Below are 20,544 nucleotides of genomic sequence, written 5' to 3' on the forward strand. Positions count from 1 at the left end.
CCCGGTGGGGGTCAGCAGGTACGGAGGGTGTGCACCCATATGCCGTGCCCCACAAAGGAAGCAGGTGACTCGGGGAAAAAGTCCCGCCTCGCTCCCTCTCTTCGCTGGGAGTCCAGAGGTGGAATGAGTTTTCACGCTTCGCAAAGCACAAGTCTTATCTCTCCGCTGACCTCTTTCACTCCGTCGAGGAGTCTTTAACTTTTTTCCCGGATCTACTCTTGCCTGTTGTTTTTCCTGTCCCTGCTTCTAAAGCCTCTCACTCTTGCCTTGTCCGTCTTTGTCTGTTCTCCTTTCACCTCGTCTAAACTCTGTTGACCAGTGCTGTTGCTTCTGGAACTTTTAATTGACTCCCTGTGACACCAGGGCCTCTTTCTTTTCCATTTCGTTCTTCATCTCTCCTAGTTCAATTTTCTATCCGCGCTGATGGAGTTTGCACACAAACCTTGACCTGAGCTCCAATTGTTCATGTTCAATTTATTTTTATTTCCTTTTTGTCTTCTCTTACATGGCTCGCGTCTTTATCATTTCATCCATTTTGTCAACAGGCATTGTTTTTTTCAATAACTATTGCTATTGTCTTTTCAATCCTGCTTACCTTCCCTATGTATTCATTTCATACCACTTGCTACAAAATTATAAAGCTGCAGCCTAAAACAGCTGATGTCTAGGATTCTGAAATCATACAATTCATTAACAACTGTATTTCAAAGAAAGAGAGAGTTTGAGTTTAAAAATCCCTTTATTTAACTGCTGGGATTTGACAAGAATACATTCAAAGGGAACACATGAAGATACTCAGTTTGGTAGTGGCAGGATGATCAACTTCAAATAAAGAATGCAACAAAGTCATTTCGAGGATGCTTTTTTCCAAAGCAACTTACAGGGATTGAACCTAGGACCTTATACATGCACGCTACCACTGAGCTACACATACATTTAATGACTGGGGGACATCCTTAAGGAATATCCCATTCCTAATCCATAGAGTTCAATATGACGTTGGTCCATCCTTTGCAGCTACAACAGCTTCAACTCTTCTGGGTTCACAAGGTTTAGTGTGATGAGAAGGCCTGGCTCTCAATCTGCACTCTTAATTCATCCCAAAGGTGTTCTATTGGATTGAGGTTAGGACTCTGTGCAGGCCAGTCGAATACATCCACACAGACTCTGTCATCCATGTCTTTATGGACCTTGCTTTGTGCACTGGTGCACAATTGTGTTGGAAAAGGAAGCGTCCAGCTCCAAACTGTTCCCACAAAGTTGGGAGCATGGAATTGTCCAAAATGTCTTGGTATGCTGAAGCTTTCAGAGTTCCTTTCACTGGAACTAAGGAGCCAAGCCCAGCTCCTGAAAAACAAGTCCACGCCATAACCCCTCTCCACCAAACTTGACACTTGGCACAATGCAGTCAGACAAGTACCGTTCTCCTGGCAACCGCCAAACTCAGACTTGTCCATCAGATTGCCAGCCGATTGCTGAGTTTCTGAGTTTACAAAGTCTTTTACCCAGTTTCTTCTGCTATAGGCCTCAGTCCATAGGCTCACCCCGAGCACCTTTAGGCCCTCCTTCTCCAAGCAGAGACTAGCAGAGAGGATGGACAATGTCTGGCCACTCCATTGGCCCAGTAGCAGGGATTTGCTCTTTGTCCAGTTCACCATTGTTGAGCCTGCCCTCTCCTATAGAGAGAGGGCATTCAAAAGCTGCTGGACATCGTCCTGTTTGGATACAAATACATTTACGCCGTCAGCAGAGGCACACTGACTAAAAGAGTGCTCATGTCCTATTGGCCCTGTTAAAGGAAAAACATTGAGCTGGTTCCTGAGCCAAGAGAAGAAAGGCTTGATAGCTAAAGCCAAGAGCCCAGGAGGGGTAGCCTTGTCTTATTCACTGTTGAATTGCAATTGACCAACTGAGCCCTGTGCCCATTTTGACCAAGCATTGTGCATTATGATAAAGTAAACGCAACAATATGAATTTGTCTCCAAACCCAAAAAGTGTGGCCTCTCAAAGACTTTGTCCTGTTCTATGGTGATTATGCCTGCTTTCACATTGTAACCGTTGCATACATCAAAAACATCCTTCATTAGGAACATGTTACCAAGTATGTTCCTGTCCACGACACAATTGGATTTATCCACATGTATGATACAAAGAAAGACCTCATTCTGTCGGAAACCGCCCTAGGCAGGATTATGTAGTCCAGACACAGTAAGGCTAAGTCTCTTCTCTTTGGAAGCAGGGCAAGAACTGCCCTCCAGCACGATCTAGGTAAGGAGTCGATCTGACTGCACTCTGTTAGTACCACATGAAGGTCATGCCAACAGTGCTCCAAAAATGTTTTAAAATGACCACAGGGAGCCCATTGAGTCCTGGTGTTTAGCCTAAAGGTCATTTGGTTTATGACGGAGTTCTTCAATGCTAAGTTCTTTGTCTGAAGTAGATCTTTCCAGAAGACCTTTTGCTTCCTCAGCAGAAGACAGAAAAACGGCATTAGCTTAGGTCTTGATGAGGATAGGTACACTTGCACGTATGATGTTTCCATGGCAGAACTATTAGGGTCCTTCCCACCATAAGCCCCAGTCCACCTTGTCCTGCTGAACTGTGTGTGTTTCTTTTAAGAAGAGAACATGCAGTTTTTTTTTTGTTTTTTTTTGTTTTTTCTGGCAACACATATCAGGGATTAGTGAGCTCTTGTTTCTGTCTGTTCCATCATTGATGTTTAAGGAGCCCATTTTGAGGAGCACCATGGAGGGTATAAAGAGAAGCACCAGAGAAAAAACATGGACATGATAGACAGCAGGGTCGATGAAAAAGCAGTGATACATGATCATATACTTCATAACTTCCCTTTCCTTACAGTTTTAGATGGGTTCCAATTTGATGGATTTATTAGCCTTGCTAAAGTAATCTGTTACAGACTTAGATGGTTTGGTCATGTACAGAGGAGGAATAGTGAATATATTGGTAGACAGACGCTGGAATTGGAGCGGCCAGGCAGAAGGTCAAATGGAAGACAAAAGAGAAGATTTATGGACGTAGTGAGGGAGGAGATGAAGGTAGTTGGTGTGAGAGGAGGATACAGACAATAGGGTTAAATGGAGAAGGTTGATTTGCTGTGGCGACCCCTGAAGGAAAAAGCCAAAAGGAGGAGAAGAAGAAGCTAAAGTTATCTTTTACTTTGATTTTCTTGTGGAAGGTGTCATCTAAAAGTCATTAATGTCCTCTAAGGTAGACCTGGGCATTTTACGGCCCGCGGGCCACATCCGGCCCGTTTACCTTTTTTATACGGCCGCCAAACTATTTTCTTTTAATACCGTATTTTCACGACCCTAAGGCGCACCTTACTAAAAGGCGCAATCTCGGTTATGTGTGCCATTATTGTATTTAACACACACATAAGGCGTACCAAATGATAGGGCGCGGGTTTTACATACAATCCACGGCCACGCTTCCCCCTTGAACGTTCTCATGGTGTCCTCTACTACTTCCGCCTTACAACAGCAACAACAACAACAACACACACACACACACACACACACACACACACACACATGCATACAAGTGTGCGTATTTAAAAATAGAGCGGCAAAACTCAGCAAAACTGAGTTTGGTTGTGCTTTATTTAAGTATTGATTACAAAGTAGTAACTCATCAATCAAACCCATCGAAGTCTTCATCCTCGGTTTCTGATTTGAACATCTGCGCTAAATCTCATCAAACATACTTTCTTCACTGTCAGTCACTTTCCGTGCCGTGCGGCTCCTCGGAAATGGTGCCGGTGGAGCTTTTGCGAAAGCTCGAACAACAGCGCCAGCAGACACGTTAGCCCAAGCATCTACAATGTATTCGCAAATTGTGGCGTAACTCGCCCGGTGCTGTCTTCCACTCTTCGTAAAAGAGTGGTCTCCATCGGTCATCCATCGCTCCCACGCCGCTCGCAGCCTTACTTTGAACGGCCGGTTCCGGCCCGGAATGATAGCAAGCTCAGAGTTCGTTTGCTTCACTTGTTTTTTCATCGGCTATGAGATGGGCACGCATAGTCACAGATCAACACCGATGGTGATGCGTGGAAAAAAAACACCCGGTCTCCTTACCCGCGTTTTTACATACCGTACAATCTACGCCCACACTTCCCCCTTTAACGTTCTCATTGTGTTCTCTACTACGTCCGCCTTACAACAACACACACAAGGCGCACTGAACGATAGGGCGCACCGCACGTTTTGAAGAAAATCTTTGACTTTTTTGTGCGCCTTATGGTCGTGAAAATATGGTATTTTAAGAAGTATTTTCAATCAATATTGAATTTAGAAACTCCTTATTTTTTCCTCTTTGTTTAATTTTGTATGGATGATTACATATAAAATAATGTTGGTACATTTATATGATCATTCATGATTTTAAGGTAAAAAAATAAATAAAATGCCAAAAAATGTAAATAATTAAAATGAAATTTTCATTTTGTTCTATTTACATGGTACCGAGTTGGCCCGCGCATAAAACTGAAATAAGACATGCGGCCCACCAGCCAAAATAATTGCCCACCCCTGCTGTAAGGTGTAAAGGTCATTCATTTCTTTATTGCTTCAGCCAGGTGAAGAAGTGTCTGAGGCAGAGTCACACTCCATGTCATTGCCCTCACTTATATGGCTTCCTGATTTGGCTTTATTGACGATAGTTTTATCATTTGTGCATCCTGAAACATGTCGGAGCTCACCTGCTCCTTGTGTTTCCAAGGAAGACACAGCCTTGTTTTCAGCAACATCCTGCTCAGGAATGGGAACAGGGGGTCGTGGCAATGAGTTCTGACTGATGGGCAAAGTACTAGGGTTCACCAACTAATGCAAAGAAAAGAAAATTCAGACAGAAAACAAGTTAAAAACAAGGTGCATAAATGAAAAAGGCGAATGAAAAAGTAGCCCAAGTGATTCAAAAAGGCACCTTCAAACTCCTCCCTTCACACACGTGCACCAGAAGAAAGAAAGAAAGAAAGAAAGAAAGAAAGAAAGAAAGACAGACAGACAGACAGACAGACAGACAGACAGAAAGAAAGAAAGAAAGAAAGAAAGAAAGAAAGAAAGAAAGAAAGAAAGAAAGAAAGAAAGAAAGAAAGAAAGAAAGAAAGAAACATGGAGTCATCAATAAAGTCCTAAAACTTGATGTTTTTATTTTTTATCTTAAATATTTGGGATATATTTATGCAGAAGTGTCCGTCAACTTAATTTTGGAAGGTTCTAGAAGTCCTGGGTAGGATCATCTCCATGCCGATGTTGATCGGATGTTTTATTAATTAATTTTACCCCTGCATTAAATGAAAAAAAAAGAAGTTTACTTCACAATGTTTCATCTGTAGATAGCAGCTGTCGGTGTGCTTACATCCGTTCGCAGGTTTAACAGGTGCTTAATATCTGACAGTCTGAACATCAAGCCATTAATTCAGTTAATAACCATACGGCTTAATGCTTCAAGTTATTTAAGGCTGAGCAGTCGCGAGTCTGTTGCTAGGCTACTCAACAGGTTTTAATAAAATCGCACAGAACTTGGAATGTGACATTATGAGATTTTTCATTTTTTTCCTGACTTTATTTTTTCTGTGTCACAAGGCTAAATGTCTGGGTGGAACTCTAAACCCCAGGCTGCTTCAAAAGAGAAAAATAATCACTTTGACCCGCTCTTTAACCATATGTTTAATAAATGAGTAGGATGAAAAATGTTCGTGTTTAATAATCACATAACTGCTGCTGAAGATTTGTCTATTCCATTATTCATGGCCACATCAGAGCAGAAGGCAGGTGTGTATGTGTGTTTGTGTGTGTGTATGTGTGTGTGCATATGTGTGTGATAGATAGTGTTATCTGAAAATAACTTTTTCTGAATTTTTTTGTACTTGTGAGTGTGATACATATATGACATGGATATATTTGTGTCTTAGGTCATTTCCTGTTAGTGACAAATCAGTTTTTAGTTGTTTTTTTAATTCTACACGCTGTGGCGGACACAAAGGGGCGTGGTCTCTCACCCCATGGGACTAACGGTCGGGGGGCGCGGTTAAACTGGGTATGAATAGATGATCCCGGGGCATATATATATATATATATATATATATATATATATATATTATATTGTAAATATTTCCTAAGCACAGTCTCTGTGTTTTCTTGCTAAGTTATTGCTAGTTATCCTAAGTTAATGTTTCTTATTGTCATAACTTATTCTCTCATTCTAAATTTTCCTGCTGTAGGTCACTGTCATACCATGATATATTCCTCTGTACATTGTGCACATTTGGCAATGTAAGAGATTCTGATTCTGATATTAATTTTGATTTGTTTTTTTGGAATAATAAGAATAAGAATAAGAACAACTTTATTTATCCCGTAGGAAATTGTTTATCTATCTATCTATCTATCTATCTATCTATCTATCTATCTATCTATCTATCTATCTATCTATCTATCTATCTATCTATCTATCTATCTATCTATCTATCTATCTATCTATCTATCTATCTACCTACCTACCTACCTACCTACCTACCTACCTACCTACCTACCTACCTACCTACCTACCTACCTACCCACCCACCCATCTATCTATCTATCTATCTATACATATATATATATGTGTTTTTATATCCTTTGATTTAGAACCACAAAGTGAATGTAAGTGACTTAATAATAAAATAACTGAGGCATTGAGAAAATGTAGAGGAAAATATAGGGGACAAATAAGCTAAGAAGATTAAGGCCAGAGAAATATTTTAAGAGAAACCTTGGAGTTTCTTGCTGTGGAGCCCCTAAATATACACCCTCAGGGATCCAAAAGGTTTTAGAGAGTAGGGAAAAAATGAAAAGAAAATCCTTTGTGTTCAAAATCAACACAATGTGTGATGAGTAACTTGTAACACATCTGTTTTCAGAGCATAAACTGTAGCAACTCTCGTTTTCCACAGAATCCAAATATTTCCAAAAGAAATCTCAAATAAGCGCTTTGCCGTGCCGTCAGTGTGAAGTATCCGCATGTGTTGCCGATGCCTGAATGTCATCACATACTTGTCCTCAAGCGTGTCTGGCTACCAGCAGGCAGCTGTATGGACAAATAGTTCATCTGGATCCATTTGTCACGGAGATTTTGTATTTTCCAGGTGTGATTGAGTAAATAAGATACCTTTTGTTGAGCTAAGGTAAATGCTGCTTCCTGGTGTAACACGGGGGTGCATTACGAGGAGAAAATCGAAGTTCACCCAACGATTCCATTGCTTTTCACTCGACTGCTCTCTTTGCTCTCCTGGCTCATTTGCATTCCCTTATCTGTCCTCAGGATCTCTTGCCCCCTTTTCTCTTTTTGTTTATCTTCCTTTCCCTCATCTTCTCTCTGATACAACTGGAAGACCAGTATGTATAGAAGTAATGTGTTTATTGCCTGCCTTTATTTTATCTATTTTTTTACAATTTGCCCAAGAGGATTCAGGCTTCATGGTATAATGGACAAATTTTGACAAAATTGGCAGATTTATTTACCTATTTGAGGCATACAGAAGATTTAGCTATTGGAAAATTTTCTTGTGAGCATTTCCTCTTGAATGTTGATTTCAACTGGACAACCCCATTACTTTGCCAATATGTGGAAATTATTACTAAGTTTACATTCAAAAACAAAGACTTGTTATTGATCTGGCAGCCGCAAACAAAAACAGAACAAAAAAATGCTGCTCGTCTTTGTTACATAATAAACATATTTTCACTGATGAACCAATGACTTGCAGCAGCATTGTTATAATTGCCTATCGGTGCTTTTATTGACTCAGCCCACAAACAATGCAATAGTGCAGATCAATTCCTCAGACCATATTTTTTGCCTCAGCCATTACCGGTTCTGCACATGCTATCCATAACTCTGTTGGCAGCAGAAATTCAAACTGAAAAGGCTTCTGGCAGAAGATCTTGGGAACCAAACAAAAGACACGGACACACACACACTCACACACACACACACGCACACACACACACACACACACACACACACACACACACACACACACACACAGAAAGAGAGAGAGAGAGAGAGAGACTAGTGACTATTTGCAGACCAAGCAGACAGATTCTTTGGCAATTGGTGATGTGTGTGATTCATGCAACACCTCAGGGGCCATTCTCACAAAAACATCTAAAGGCTACAAGTAGCTCCATACTGGCTGATTTAGGGAAAAAAAATCCTAAAAATAAATGGCTGTGTCAGCCCTATTTTTAAGATTTTTTTTTCTGTTTCTTAAGTCAGAGCAATTCATGAGTCCTTTGCTCTGTTGGCAAGGAGAAAAACACACAAGCCGCAAAGTATATCTCACATTAAAAAGGAAGGGCAGGCTATCTGAGGATTGTCTGTTGGTTGTAAAATATCTTAAAGGCTAAGGATATGACAGGTAGACTGTTCTGACACCGGAAACAGTGTGTCATCATTAGTACACATGTGATTTTTGCTGGGTAGCTTGACAACACACGCCTCCCTTGTCATCTAGGACAAAATGATAAAAGGCAGCCGGCGGCTGCTGATTGAGAGGTGTCAGGACTCAGGTGGATGCTGTGGATGGTGTGAGACAGCGACCTTCCCCTCGGGCTGATGTCACATTCGGCTGATCTATGACCTGAGTTCCTCCTCTTGTATCCAGCTGGTCTTTGCGTTCCAAGCTGTCCGGTCATCCTTATAGAAATATCAAGTTCCTTTTCCCTACTGGATTCCTTTCCTCCACAATCCTCATGTCAGATGTGTTTATCAGCTTATATTGAAAATACATTTAAGACAGTGAAATGTCTTGGTTTGTCTATTCAAAAAGCTGTATTATGGTTCTCCATTGCACCAATTGACATTAATTAATTGAAGTATAACTGCTGCTTGTGCATCAGGTGAAGTTCTATTCCGCTCCAGTCCCATGAAAATGTTATTAAAACACACTTACTGTTGATCATCTGGGATAAGAACTGCTGTCACATGGGTCTCGTCCCAAAATTTCCATTTGGCCCATGACAGACAGTTTAATGTGCGATCCATCTGAAGACCATTTCAGACAAGCACAACAAATGTTAAATTAACTAGACTCGACATCCAAGCAGATGCTCTGTATGTTCAAAATTTTAGAACAAGTCACATCGAACATTAAATGGGATGACAACATCAGAGTTATCAACCAAGACACCTCAGCCAATGTTTCTCTGGCGGATTCTCATTGTGTGTGAGTGTGTGGTGTGTGTGTGCGTGTGTGCGTGCGTAAGTGTGTGTGTGATGATGACGTGCAACTGGAGGGAAATCCAAACATTTGGTGCTCAATGTCACCCGATGGAGCGCAACTAAGATGGCAAAGTAACCAGGGTAACAACCACATCCAGGAACCAAAGGGTTTTGGCTGCTGGAAGACAAAAATGAGAAATCTCCCTCCGTAGGTCGTTCTGGGTCCAGGATCATTTTTTGGTGAAACAACCAGACTGTATTTGAACAGGGCTTTCATACATACAGCCCACATGACTAAAGAGTAAATTCTATTTTCAGGAAAAGCGCTGACTGTGAGAGCCAGGCACCTGTCAGTGCAGGATGGCTTTTACATTGGAATTAATCTGTTTGTCGTCTCTGCCAAAGACAAGATGTACTTTGGGACAGGGAGGCCTGATTCCTGGTCTCTCTTAAGGGGAGTTATCCATACACAAATGATCTACACAAAGGCCTTGTGTTGTTCGATTTCAGGTATAGGTAACTCTTTGAGGTTTCTTTAGTTCCATGTTAATGTTTGCGATGGCAGGTGGGGAGGGCGACCGACATTCAGTAAGATGACAAAAGTAGTTCTACCTTTATGATCTGCCAACTTATAGTCCGTAGCTCCTTCAGGATTCTTGACACAGATGCCCTCATAGCCCATAGGGGCTTAGCTTGGTTCTTGATGACTTTTAGCATGTTATCCCTAACAAACACTCTAATATGCACATTCACAGGTCTGTGGATAAGTACAAAATCTCTTATTGATCTATACTTGTTTTTTAATTTTATTTCTGGCTCTGGCAGAAGTCAGAAGACTCATCCTCTATATCTGTCAGTGCTCTCTTTCTGTCAGTACCTGTTGTGCTTCACTGAGTCTCTTGTTTATTGTGATTGGACTTTTATTGTTGAAGTGTGACTGGCAATGGGTAGTCAGTCAACTGAAGATCGGTCATTAGGGTTGGATGGTCGACTAAATTTATTGACACCAGTGACTGGGTGAGTCCATCACTGGCTTATTTTTGTAATTTCCCTTTGCTAATTTAATTGACCGCTTCCTCCAGAGGTGATCTTGGTAAATAATTAACCTCAGAGCTAATCCACAAGCAGACCCGTGGAGGAGGTCTGACTGGACACAAATTGGAAGTGGGTAGCGTGGTCTGCTTATCGAGCTGCACAGAGAAACCCAACCGCAGAGTGCAGCCACTTCAAATGCCGTTCTGGTTGCTATTGCTGCAATTCATGCCAGAGGTCGCAATAATCACTTCTTCTTTTGGAATTCTTGCTAAAAAAAAAGTACAAGCATGCTTCATCCTCGCAAATTAATAGTAGGGCAGAGTAGTGCGGCTTAGTCCACTAATACTTTTTTTTTTATTTTTGGAATAATAATCAGGAATGTAAATGTTTTCCCACTGAGAAAAAATCAATGCCAATATTCTTTAAGTGTCCATTTAAATGCTTTTAACACTCAGTTAACTAATTGTATTGCTCATGCTGTGCTTTTGCCTAACATACAGCATGAATGTTTCAAACTTTTTTTATTTACACTCTTTCAAATATGTAGCTCTGTTTTAGATTGAAGTTGACTACCAAATTTAAGTATTGGTCGATTGTCTAGTAATTTATGAGACACAACTCTTAGGCCTGACAGTGTTCCCTCACATTAATAAACCCAATTTTCTGAAGCTCCAAAGGGACATTGCCAAAGGCCTCAGACGCAAATTGTTTTTTTTTTTGTTTTTTTTTGTCAACAGAGTTGGTGGTTTGTTGGGAAGAGTGTTTGTATGTTTGTATGTATGTGTGCCTGTGTGGCAATCAGTGTTTAACCTTGAATATTTGCATAAGTGGAACGTTCAGGGAGATTCAGAGAGGAGATACTGGCACTTTCCTTCAGAATCAAAACACCTCCCTCCTGACAATATCTCCCTCCTTTCCTTTCTGGTTTCTTCCGCAAGGGCAGCAATGAAGAAAAACAATGTTAAGAAATGTAAACATGATGCTCTTTTTTTGGTAGGGAGGGTGAAATAGCAGCATTGTTGTTTGTTTCCTTCAGAGAAGGAACAGCAGGGAAAAGTTGAAATCGGGTCAATTTGGATCAGATATTTTCACAAAGACAACGTAGGGTTTTTTGAAGGCCGGTCACTGTTCAGTATGAGCCGAATGCCGCGTCGGGATATTCTCACCAGCCTTGACCAGCCCGTTCACCGCAGTGAAATTTACATAGCGGTCGAAGTCCAAAAACCACAGCTGGGCTCACAACGCCGTCTTTGATAGTTACAAGCTTCGCCTATTACATATGTCTCAAATGACGGTTAAATGAGGCAATCCGAGTGGAGATTCAAGGACGGGGTGTTTTGTAGATGCAGCCAGCGTGTAGGTAGTTTTACATCAGATTTAAATCTCATCTGACACCAACAGCAACAACACATACATGACCCTGAACACTTTGCTCGCGGTTAGGAAGATCCTGAGGGTATAGCTGGATCGGGGTAGAAATCAAATAAGCTGATGGGCCTCTAAGACGAGTTGCGTTTGTTCTTTAGGCGCTCTTTACTGTAAGTTTGCTCAAGGAGCAGAAGGAGAGGCCTGTCAGTTTCCCTCAGGCTTTAGTGGTGTTTCTTGGCCCCCGTTGACAGAGTTTTAGAAGCTCTCAGCTCTAATGACCGAGACGACGCGGCCATGTAACCCGAGCTGCTTGTTCCACTGACATCGAGCGCAACGGCACAATGTTGTCGACAAGTTAACAATGCTGTCTATTTGAAGTCACTTTCCTGTAGAACTAGAAATGCAACTCTTAACCCAGAAAGTTGCTTGATACTGAGATAAACTAATTTTATATTGGTTTATGTGATATTGTTCATTGTTTTTTCAGGAAAATAAGTGGTGAAATGATAATGGAGCTCTCAAGGTGCAACTTTATCCCCGTGGATGGGTTTGCGCATCCTGATGATCTGAGTTCAGTTGTCGAGGGGATTTCTAGAATAGAATGCACCATGACCATTGTAGGGTCACACAAGCCAAACAGGTCATTGGTGAGGGTTCTGTCAGAGTGAGACTTAGAAAGGTCACCGGGATTCCACTCTGGAGCCAGGCCCCATGAGCCTGATGGGGTGAGGCTGGTGGACAGCCATGCAACCATTGGGTCTGGCCTGGGCCTGAAGGAACAATGAGACCCCCTCCCATGGGCTAACCCACTGTTGGGTGCAGTGTGAGCTGTGAGCGTGCCCTTCATGCTCTCTTTAGAGTTTATTAATTTCAAATAAGGTCAATTAAGCTTAAGTTGTAGGTCTGTTGCAGTTGTTTGATAAACTCACCAGAGAACATTGGAAACTGCCTTCTCCCCCCCAAAAAATGGATTTAAATATGCTTTAATTTTGTATTCATGGCAAATTACAGTGAAGAATGAGTTTTTGTCACCAGAAAGCCAAAAGAGTTTCAGCATGTCATGCTTGAGCTAACCACCTGTACTTGACACCGATTGTCCTGCGAGTCTCACATTGCAGGCAAATGCTGTAATTACGCTGCACACTTTGCTGCCCAACTTTGATATTACTCAGTTGTCAGGATTGCTCTACTTTTTGTCTACTGTCAAGGTAATTCCCTTATAACTGCTCATTTCTATGTGATGTCTTAATGATTTTAGGCAAGACATTTTTCAAAGTTTAAATGAATGTTAGATTTACTTGACATTCTCTCATATTTGAAAAAAAAATCAAAAGGATTCATTTCATCTTAAGAGGGATGATATTTCTTTTTTTACTGAATGGCAAAGATTTCAACACAAATATTATATTTCCATTAGGGTTTTCGGAATTACATAGATTTGCGTCTATTCCAGTTGTCAATGGGTGAGACACACCCTGGACTGTCCACCAGTGGGCAACAGGGCCACATTTACAGTACAGACATACAACCATTTCCTCGATTCCTCGCATGTCTGCAAAATTTAGGGTTTCCCATGAACTTACTGCATGTTTTTGGATTGAGGGAAGAAGCTGGATAATTTGGAGGAAACCAACACAGCTACCTGGAGAACAGGCAAACTCCACACAGAAAAGGTGGAGGTTGCTTTGAGGCAGAAGCACTAACCATTGCACCACTCTACTGCTATAGACTGTATTTTCCCGACTATAAGTCACCTTTTTTTTCATAGTTTGGTGGGGGGTGCGACTTTTACTCTGGAGCAACTTATGTGTGAAATTATTGAGGTCTCTTGCTCTGATGTGTGTGTTTCTGTGTCTGCGTGTGTGTCTTTAATATATAAGCGATCATCACACATACACGCCAACCAATCAAAATTCAGCGGGGATGGATCATGGCAGATGTGCGTTGTGAAAAAAAAAGCTACCAGCAACTTCTGTACCTATGAAAATTGATCATTTCAACATTTGCGCTAACTTATAAAAACAACTGCGAAGGGCTGAACAAAATGGCACCAAAAAGAAAATCATGTTCTGCAGGTTACAAGCTGGTAGTAGTGAAATATATAACCGAAAATGGCGATCGAGCTGCAGATAGAAAGTTTGAAGTTAGTTTGTTCAGAAGTGACACAGAAGAAGAAGATTTCATTGGATTTAGTGATTAAGAGTGACACAGATTGTTTGGTTGGAGCATGTGCTATATGCTATCGTTATTTGAATGACTCTTACCGTAATATGTTACGTTAACATAGCCTACCAGGCACATTCTCAGTTCGTTGTTTATGCGTCATATAGCCTATACTTGTTCAGCCTGTTGTTATCTATTCTATTTTCATTTTAAATTGCCTTTCAAGATGAAATGTCTATTCTTGGTGTTGGATTTTATTAGATAAATCCCCCACCCCAAAAAATGCGACTTATACTCCAGTGCAACTTATATATGTTTTTTTCGTTCTTTATTATGCATTTTTGGCTGGTGCGACTACTCTGGAGTGACATATAGTCCGGAAAATACGGTACTGCACATGTCTCCTTCCTTTCAGCTGCTCCCTTCAGTGGTCACCACAGCAAATCATACTCCTCCATCTAACCCTGTTCTCTGTATCCTCCTATCTCCAACAGTAACCTCAGTCCTGTTTCCCCATAAATCTCCTGTCCCCATATATGTAATAGATAGAATTGTGTTGACACAAACACAGTTTAATTTGGGTTATATTATATATAATTAAATAATTATTCTTCACTAGAAGCAGTAATTGTTGATTAATATTATTTGATATTGAATTATGAAAAATGATAATTGTACACAGTATAAAATGAATTACAGAGTTTTATAGGACTGACTATGGAGATGCAACACACTGTGACAATTCAAAAGGATTCCTTGTGACATTAATCTGTTTTCAAAATACCATCAACTTGTGTAAGTGTGTTATTTTAATTAAGTAATCATTTTTTATTCTTCTGATTTTCCTTTTTTTTTAAGGTACATAGCATATAGTGCAGCATTTCATCTTGCTGTAAAGTGTTCTCCTACATCTATCATTGGATGCACTATTTTTTTTATCTGCAAATAAATTTTAAAGGGTGTACCCTCATCAGATGACGAAAAGGCCGAAGTCATCAAACTGTGTATCCATTTTAGAGTGCATCGATGGTGACTCAGATATACAAGCGGACTGCGCAGCAACGTGTGATTTATCACTTGAACGTAAAAATAATCGAGCAGGAGGGCCGGTGCATGTAAAACAGCAAATGTTTATAGTCAGTTTTAGAGCAGCCACTTAAAGAAAACATTATGATCTTATATTTCAAGGCAGTATTGACCTCAGACACACACACCCAAAGCCACTGCAAAAGATGAAAACTTTTTTCTACGACAGCAAGACAGTTTATAGTTGCAACCTTGATAAAAACTTAAACGCCTGCCCATCTGTGGATTTGTGGGATTTATTTTGAGGTACCATCTGACTTGAGAAAGATATCGCGTCGTAACAGGTTGAAACATGTCTTAAATTCCTGCCAATTACAACAAAGCAATTTGTATTAAGTCTGATGAGAAGGGAAGTCTGCTGCCGTCTGTCATGCTGTTCTCTTTGTTTTAGGCTCAGACGTATACCATTATGTTGTCTTTCAGGCTTTTATTATGTTTATATATATATATACTTAGGGTAATGTTTATCTGTCCAATTACTTTTGAACTCCTGAAATGAGGAACGTTTGCATAAAAATAGCTGCAATTCTTCATGTTTAATCATACATGTCCAACTCCTTGAATTTAACCTTAAAGACTGTGCTTCAATTCCGTTGTAGTTGTTTCATTTCACATCCAATGTGGTGGCATGCAGAGCCCAAATCTCGAAGATTGTGTCACCGTCCAAATATTTCTGGTCCTAACTGAATATAGAAATTTTGATCTAGAGGTATTTCAGATGCACAGGTGTCTGGGCTTCTTGCCATACCAAATGAAAACTTCCAAACTTCTTGGTAAACTTCGTTTTTTTTTTTTTTTTTATATACTGCAACTTTGTAGATGTTCTGGTGAAGTAGGGTGCCAGAGATACTGAAGTGGATTATGATGAAAATACTGTTGACAAACCTTTTGATTCGCTATTTAGGACATTAACAAGTCTTTTTGTGTCTACAGAGCAACCACCCAATCATCACGGCCCCACCCTGCCTCCTGTGCCCCCGCCTCACCGCCAGCAGCCCTCCATTACAGCCCTCAACCAGGCACTGGGCTCGACACATCACGCTGGTCAGTCTCTGAACTCCACGCGGCAGCTAACCCCTCCCACTGGAAGCCCGGCTCCCGTGGCCGGCCAGTCACCAGCCGAGCTGCAGACCACGCCTCCTGAGAGCGTCCCGCTGCAAGACAGCTGGGTGCTGGGTAGCAATGTGCCTCTGGAAACAAGGTAAAGGTTCTTAACATGGTTATTTTTTCTGCTCATTGATTTCTTTGACCATTAGTAGGTTTTTTCTTTCAGGATCAGTGGTATATGCTTGTCAAAGCATGGAAAAAGCAAGCAAAATACTGGGAATTACATTTAGTGGATTTTCAATTATGCCGTTGGATCACTGGGCTGAAAACAAACTTGTCACAACCAGTAAAACCAGTAAAACCATTTGCCAATCCACCATATATTTGACGATAAGATTAGTTAATTTTGAAATCTGGAGAACCCGCTAAGAATTTTATTGATGTTCAGACAGCCGATGAGTAAAACAGATGTTTGCAATGGAAGTACCTAATGCTTTCGCTTTATGGACCCACAGCAAGATTTAACCTTGATGTAGTAATATTTTTCAAATATTATTTATGCATATATTTATTCATATACTCATTTGTTTGCATATTTCTTGAGTTTTTGCATGATATTTTTCATCCATGTTTTTGGACCCTTAAAGGTGTATATATATATATATATATATGTGTGTGTGTGTGTGTGTGTGTGTATATATATATATATATATATATATAGCGCCTTTTTTATTTATTTATTTATTTTTTTGCAAAGTGTTTTAAATTATAATGGCTGATGTAATATACGTTTTATCAGTGAAGATGGTTAATTAAAAAATAATCGAACAATTTAATCAAGCTTAAAGACCTTTTTTTTTCCTTTTTTGTAAAGAATCTCCTTTTAGGAACCTATTATTAATCTGATTTTGTCATTTGTTTTCGCATTCTGCATGTATCTTTAAACATTCCCAACCAGTTATAATCAGGAAAAGTTGCATGCAATCTTTGAAGCATTGGATATAAATTTCAAGCTAGAGGCAGATAACATCCCTTCAATTCCATAATAACGGTTCTAATTAACCAACATTTCCAAATCAAGCTGAGCCAAGAAAAACAAAGATGGATACATCCTGACTTCATGAAAAACAATCGTTTTTGAAATTAGTTTTATCAGTGCTGTGACATATTATGAGCAGATCAACAATCGTGATTTATTTAATTGGCAAGCTGTCGCTGCATTGGTGTCTTCTACTTAAAAATACTATTTCAACCCTGGCTCTCCTCCAGCCAGCCGCCGCGTGATTTATGGTGAGCGCCTCACAGAGTGACAGTAATACGATAAAAACTGTGCTGTTGAGATATTCTGAAATTTATAGCGAACGCAGGTGTTCAATCTCCCGACATGTGTCACTGTAATTAAAAGCTAAAGGAAATGCCTTGTTTGTTCACAAAAGACCCAGACTCCAAAAATGATTTAAACCAAGAATGAAGGAATGAGATTTGGATGGTGTGAGGGAGCAAAAGTAGATTGGCACCCTGGATGCTTGCTGTGGATTTGAGAGGAATATGAAACACGTGTTTGTGACATTCAGCCAACGTTTCGGCGGGCTGTAACTAATAATGTAGAATCGCATTACTTCCCCCCCTATCCTTCACTTGTTTTCACATAATGTCAAACATTTCCTCACTGAAAAGAGCACCTCGCCCTTAGCTGCTGGCAAAGTTTGAATTATCTCATGCGAGTGGCGGGTCAACTGATAATACCACACCTTATCTTAACAGTCGGGAAACAGGGATGTAATGAAGTTGTAGCATCCAAATGCTAGGTCTTAGTTCAGTAGATTTGACAATGTCATGACAGATTTAACAAAGATAGAAGTAAATCAAAGATTATAGTTTTTGATTCACTCTGAGATATGTAAAAAAACAATTAATAAATTAGTATAAGGTCCTTAAAACCAAAGTTTCATTGTGTTATACACTTGTGACATTGCCTCATAATTCGGGAACAGTAATACCAAATGAATTTAAAACTATATAAAACTTTATTTACTAATTTGCTTTATTAGTCTCAAAGTTGTTTTTGACATGTTCTAATGATGATGAATGATATATATATACACACACACAAAACTTTAAGAGTATTCATTTTGCTCTTGAATATTACAAGACCAATTTTCAGAATTTTTTGGGTTATTGTGGATACGTGGAGTTGATGCTGCCTGTATCATGAGGCATCATCTCAAAAGCTAATCTGTTTATATTTTTTATCCATTTAAACTACATAATATAACACATTTAAAAATTGCGAACAACTAATGTAAATTGTGATACTTCTCAGCCTAGTGAGATCATATCATCCTGTGTCTTTCTTGTAAGTGTCTTGTAAGTGTCTTTCTTGTAAGCATTGCTATGATCAGATGTATACACGCCGCACACACACACACACACACACACACACACACACACACACACACACACACACACACACACACACACACACACATACACACACACACACACACACACACACACACACACACACGTGCGTTCAAAAACACTAAACAGACTTGGAAATGCAGACGCACATGCAGACACATGCAACCACAAGTGTATTTTACTAGCACTGGGTGCCATTGCACGGTGAATTTTTTTCCTGGGGCCACTTTAGAAACTCTAGAGGTCGAGGTCAAAGTTAAAGCAATATATGTATATATTCAAATAATACAGTATGTAATTTAAGATAACACTTGGAAAGAAGAGAGCAAAAGACAATGAAAAGAAAAGAAAAAAAAAATCTGGATAAAGCAGGGTGTTTTTCCAAGGAGTGGATTATGTCTAATGTGAATTAGACAAGAAAGGGAACTTAAAGTAGGGGCTGCTATCTGACACGTGAAATGAGGCGTCTACCTTAAAAACAAGTGTAAAGATTTGAAAGCAAGTTTTCTTGAATTTACAAAACATAATATTTTATAGACATTTTTTAATTCAAACATTGATTGGAAGGAAAAATGATTTTTGAGATGAAATGAAGCCACAATTTACATGTCTGAACTTCCCTTTTTTTTAATTTAATAAACATTGTTAATTGTCTCATAATGTATGGAAGTCATTGAAACATGTTTCTTTTTCCCCTTTTTTTATATAATTGCATAGTTGCTGCAAAATTTGTCAAATTAGTGACAGTGGATTGAAATCAGAATTTCCTAGGTCAACCTTGTTCTCATCTGGAGGTCAACTCATGTCTTTCAGCCTTTCGGCCTTTCAGCCTTTCAGACCATATGAACTCAGAGCGCTCTGGTCACTGAGCAGCTGCAGATGCACACTTTTTCCTCTTGGTCTTCATTACATGCAATAAGTATTACTTTGGAAATATAAGAGTGGAACAAGACGACAAAGCTACTCTCTCACAACCGGGGCACATGCACATATACACACACACACTCACACTCACTGACATGAACACAAACACACACACACACATACTTACAAGCTTTAGTGTCTTTCACACAGGCTGAAAAAAAGAGTGATGGATTAATTGATTTGTAAACGCATGTGTTTGTAATTCCCAACATTCGGGCTCATTGTATGTGTGGGTGAGACAGAGAGAGAGAGAAAGGGAGAGAGAGAGACAGAGAAATTGAGCTTGTTCTTCTTAAGTGCCTGCATTTTCAATGTAGACTCTGGACCCGTTGTCTGCGTCTGCGTCTGCGTGTGTGAATTTAGTTACTTTCCGGGGTAACGTCAACCTTGACCTTTTATTCAGCTGGTAATTTGTAGTCAAGTCTTACTTTCCCCATCCTCCATCTAACCTCCTTTGTCTCGTTCCCTGAGAAAAATGTGGATGTCGATAGATTGATAGAGCAGGGCTATCTCTGTTTCTATGATCTTTAAAAGCCCCAGTGTTTTAGTGGTTGTGTGTGTGTTTGTGTGTTTGTGCGTGCATGCACGCACTGCTGCATTTTTGTGTGTTTGGACCACTGGGACAGCTAAAGCCTGTCCCTGGTTTGGCTTTAAATTCCTATGAAAGGCTACTGGATGTAAAGATTCATCATTCACAACGGTCCACAGGCTACCTTGAAATGCAGTCACTATAGAAGAAAGCTCTGTTTTTCTCTCTCTCTCTCTCTCTCTCTCTCTCTCTCTCTCTCTCTCTCTCTCTCTCTCTCTCTCTCTCTCTCTCTCTCTCTCTCTCGTTCTCTTTCTCTCTGTCTTTCACACACACAGACACACATACGCAAACACACACACGCAACACATACAGACAGACGATCAGACAGGCTTGCAGATGATTTTGCAGGGTGAAGTTGCAAATCAAATGTAGCATGACCCGGAGGTGATTCCCTGCATCGCAAATCAAACACACAAGTCCTTTGCCGGAAACTCATTATCTGGCCCAAAGACAAACTTACACTATGTGAGCCAAAGGTTGAAGCAGTACTCTTTACTTGACAAAACTTTCATGAATAACCAAGAAAACCTTTCAGAAAAAGCAGTTGGACATGTAAGAAATCATTTATGGCATAATCGCACTCCAGAAGTTCAATGTTGAGTTAAATATTGAAATGTATCTTTTGTTTTTGGTTTTCAACTATAATGTTTGGCCTTAATCCTCATCTGTACATTATGCATTTGTCTTAG

The 20,544-nt window shown here is 40.0% G+C and overlaps 1 protein-coding gene across 6 annotated transcripts in view; it reads left to right on the forward strand.

Annotated features, from left to right (window-relative positions):
• Window positions 1-20,544, forward strand: part of tenm3 (teneurin transmembrane protein 3) — a 366,691-nt gene that overhangs the window by 196,256 nt on the left and 149,891 nt on the right. For all 6 annotated transcript variants that reach the window (XM_086142740.1, XM_086142745.1, XM_086142739.1 and 3 more), the window contains one exon: window positions 15,808-16,075. In XM_086142740.1, the coding sequence (XP_085998866.1) occupies window positions 15,808-16,075 (268 nt within the window). The remainder of the gene's footprint in view (window positions 1-15,807; window positions 16,076-20,544) is intronic.

The sequence above is a fragment of the Fistularia commersonii genome, chromosome 35 (assembly GCF_037954325.1).
Source record: "Fistularia commersonii isolate RoL2024-O1a breed Wild chromosome 35, RoL_Fcom_v1.0, whole genome shotgun sequence".
Classification (NCBI taxonomy): Eukaryota; Metazoa; Chordata; class Actinopteri; order Syngnathiformes; family Fistulariidae; genus Fistularia; species Fistularia commersonii.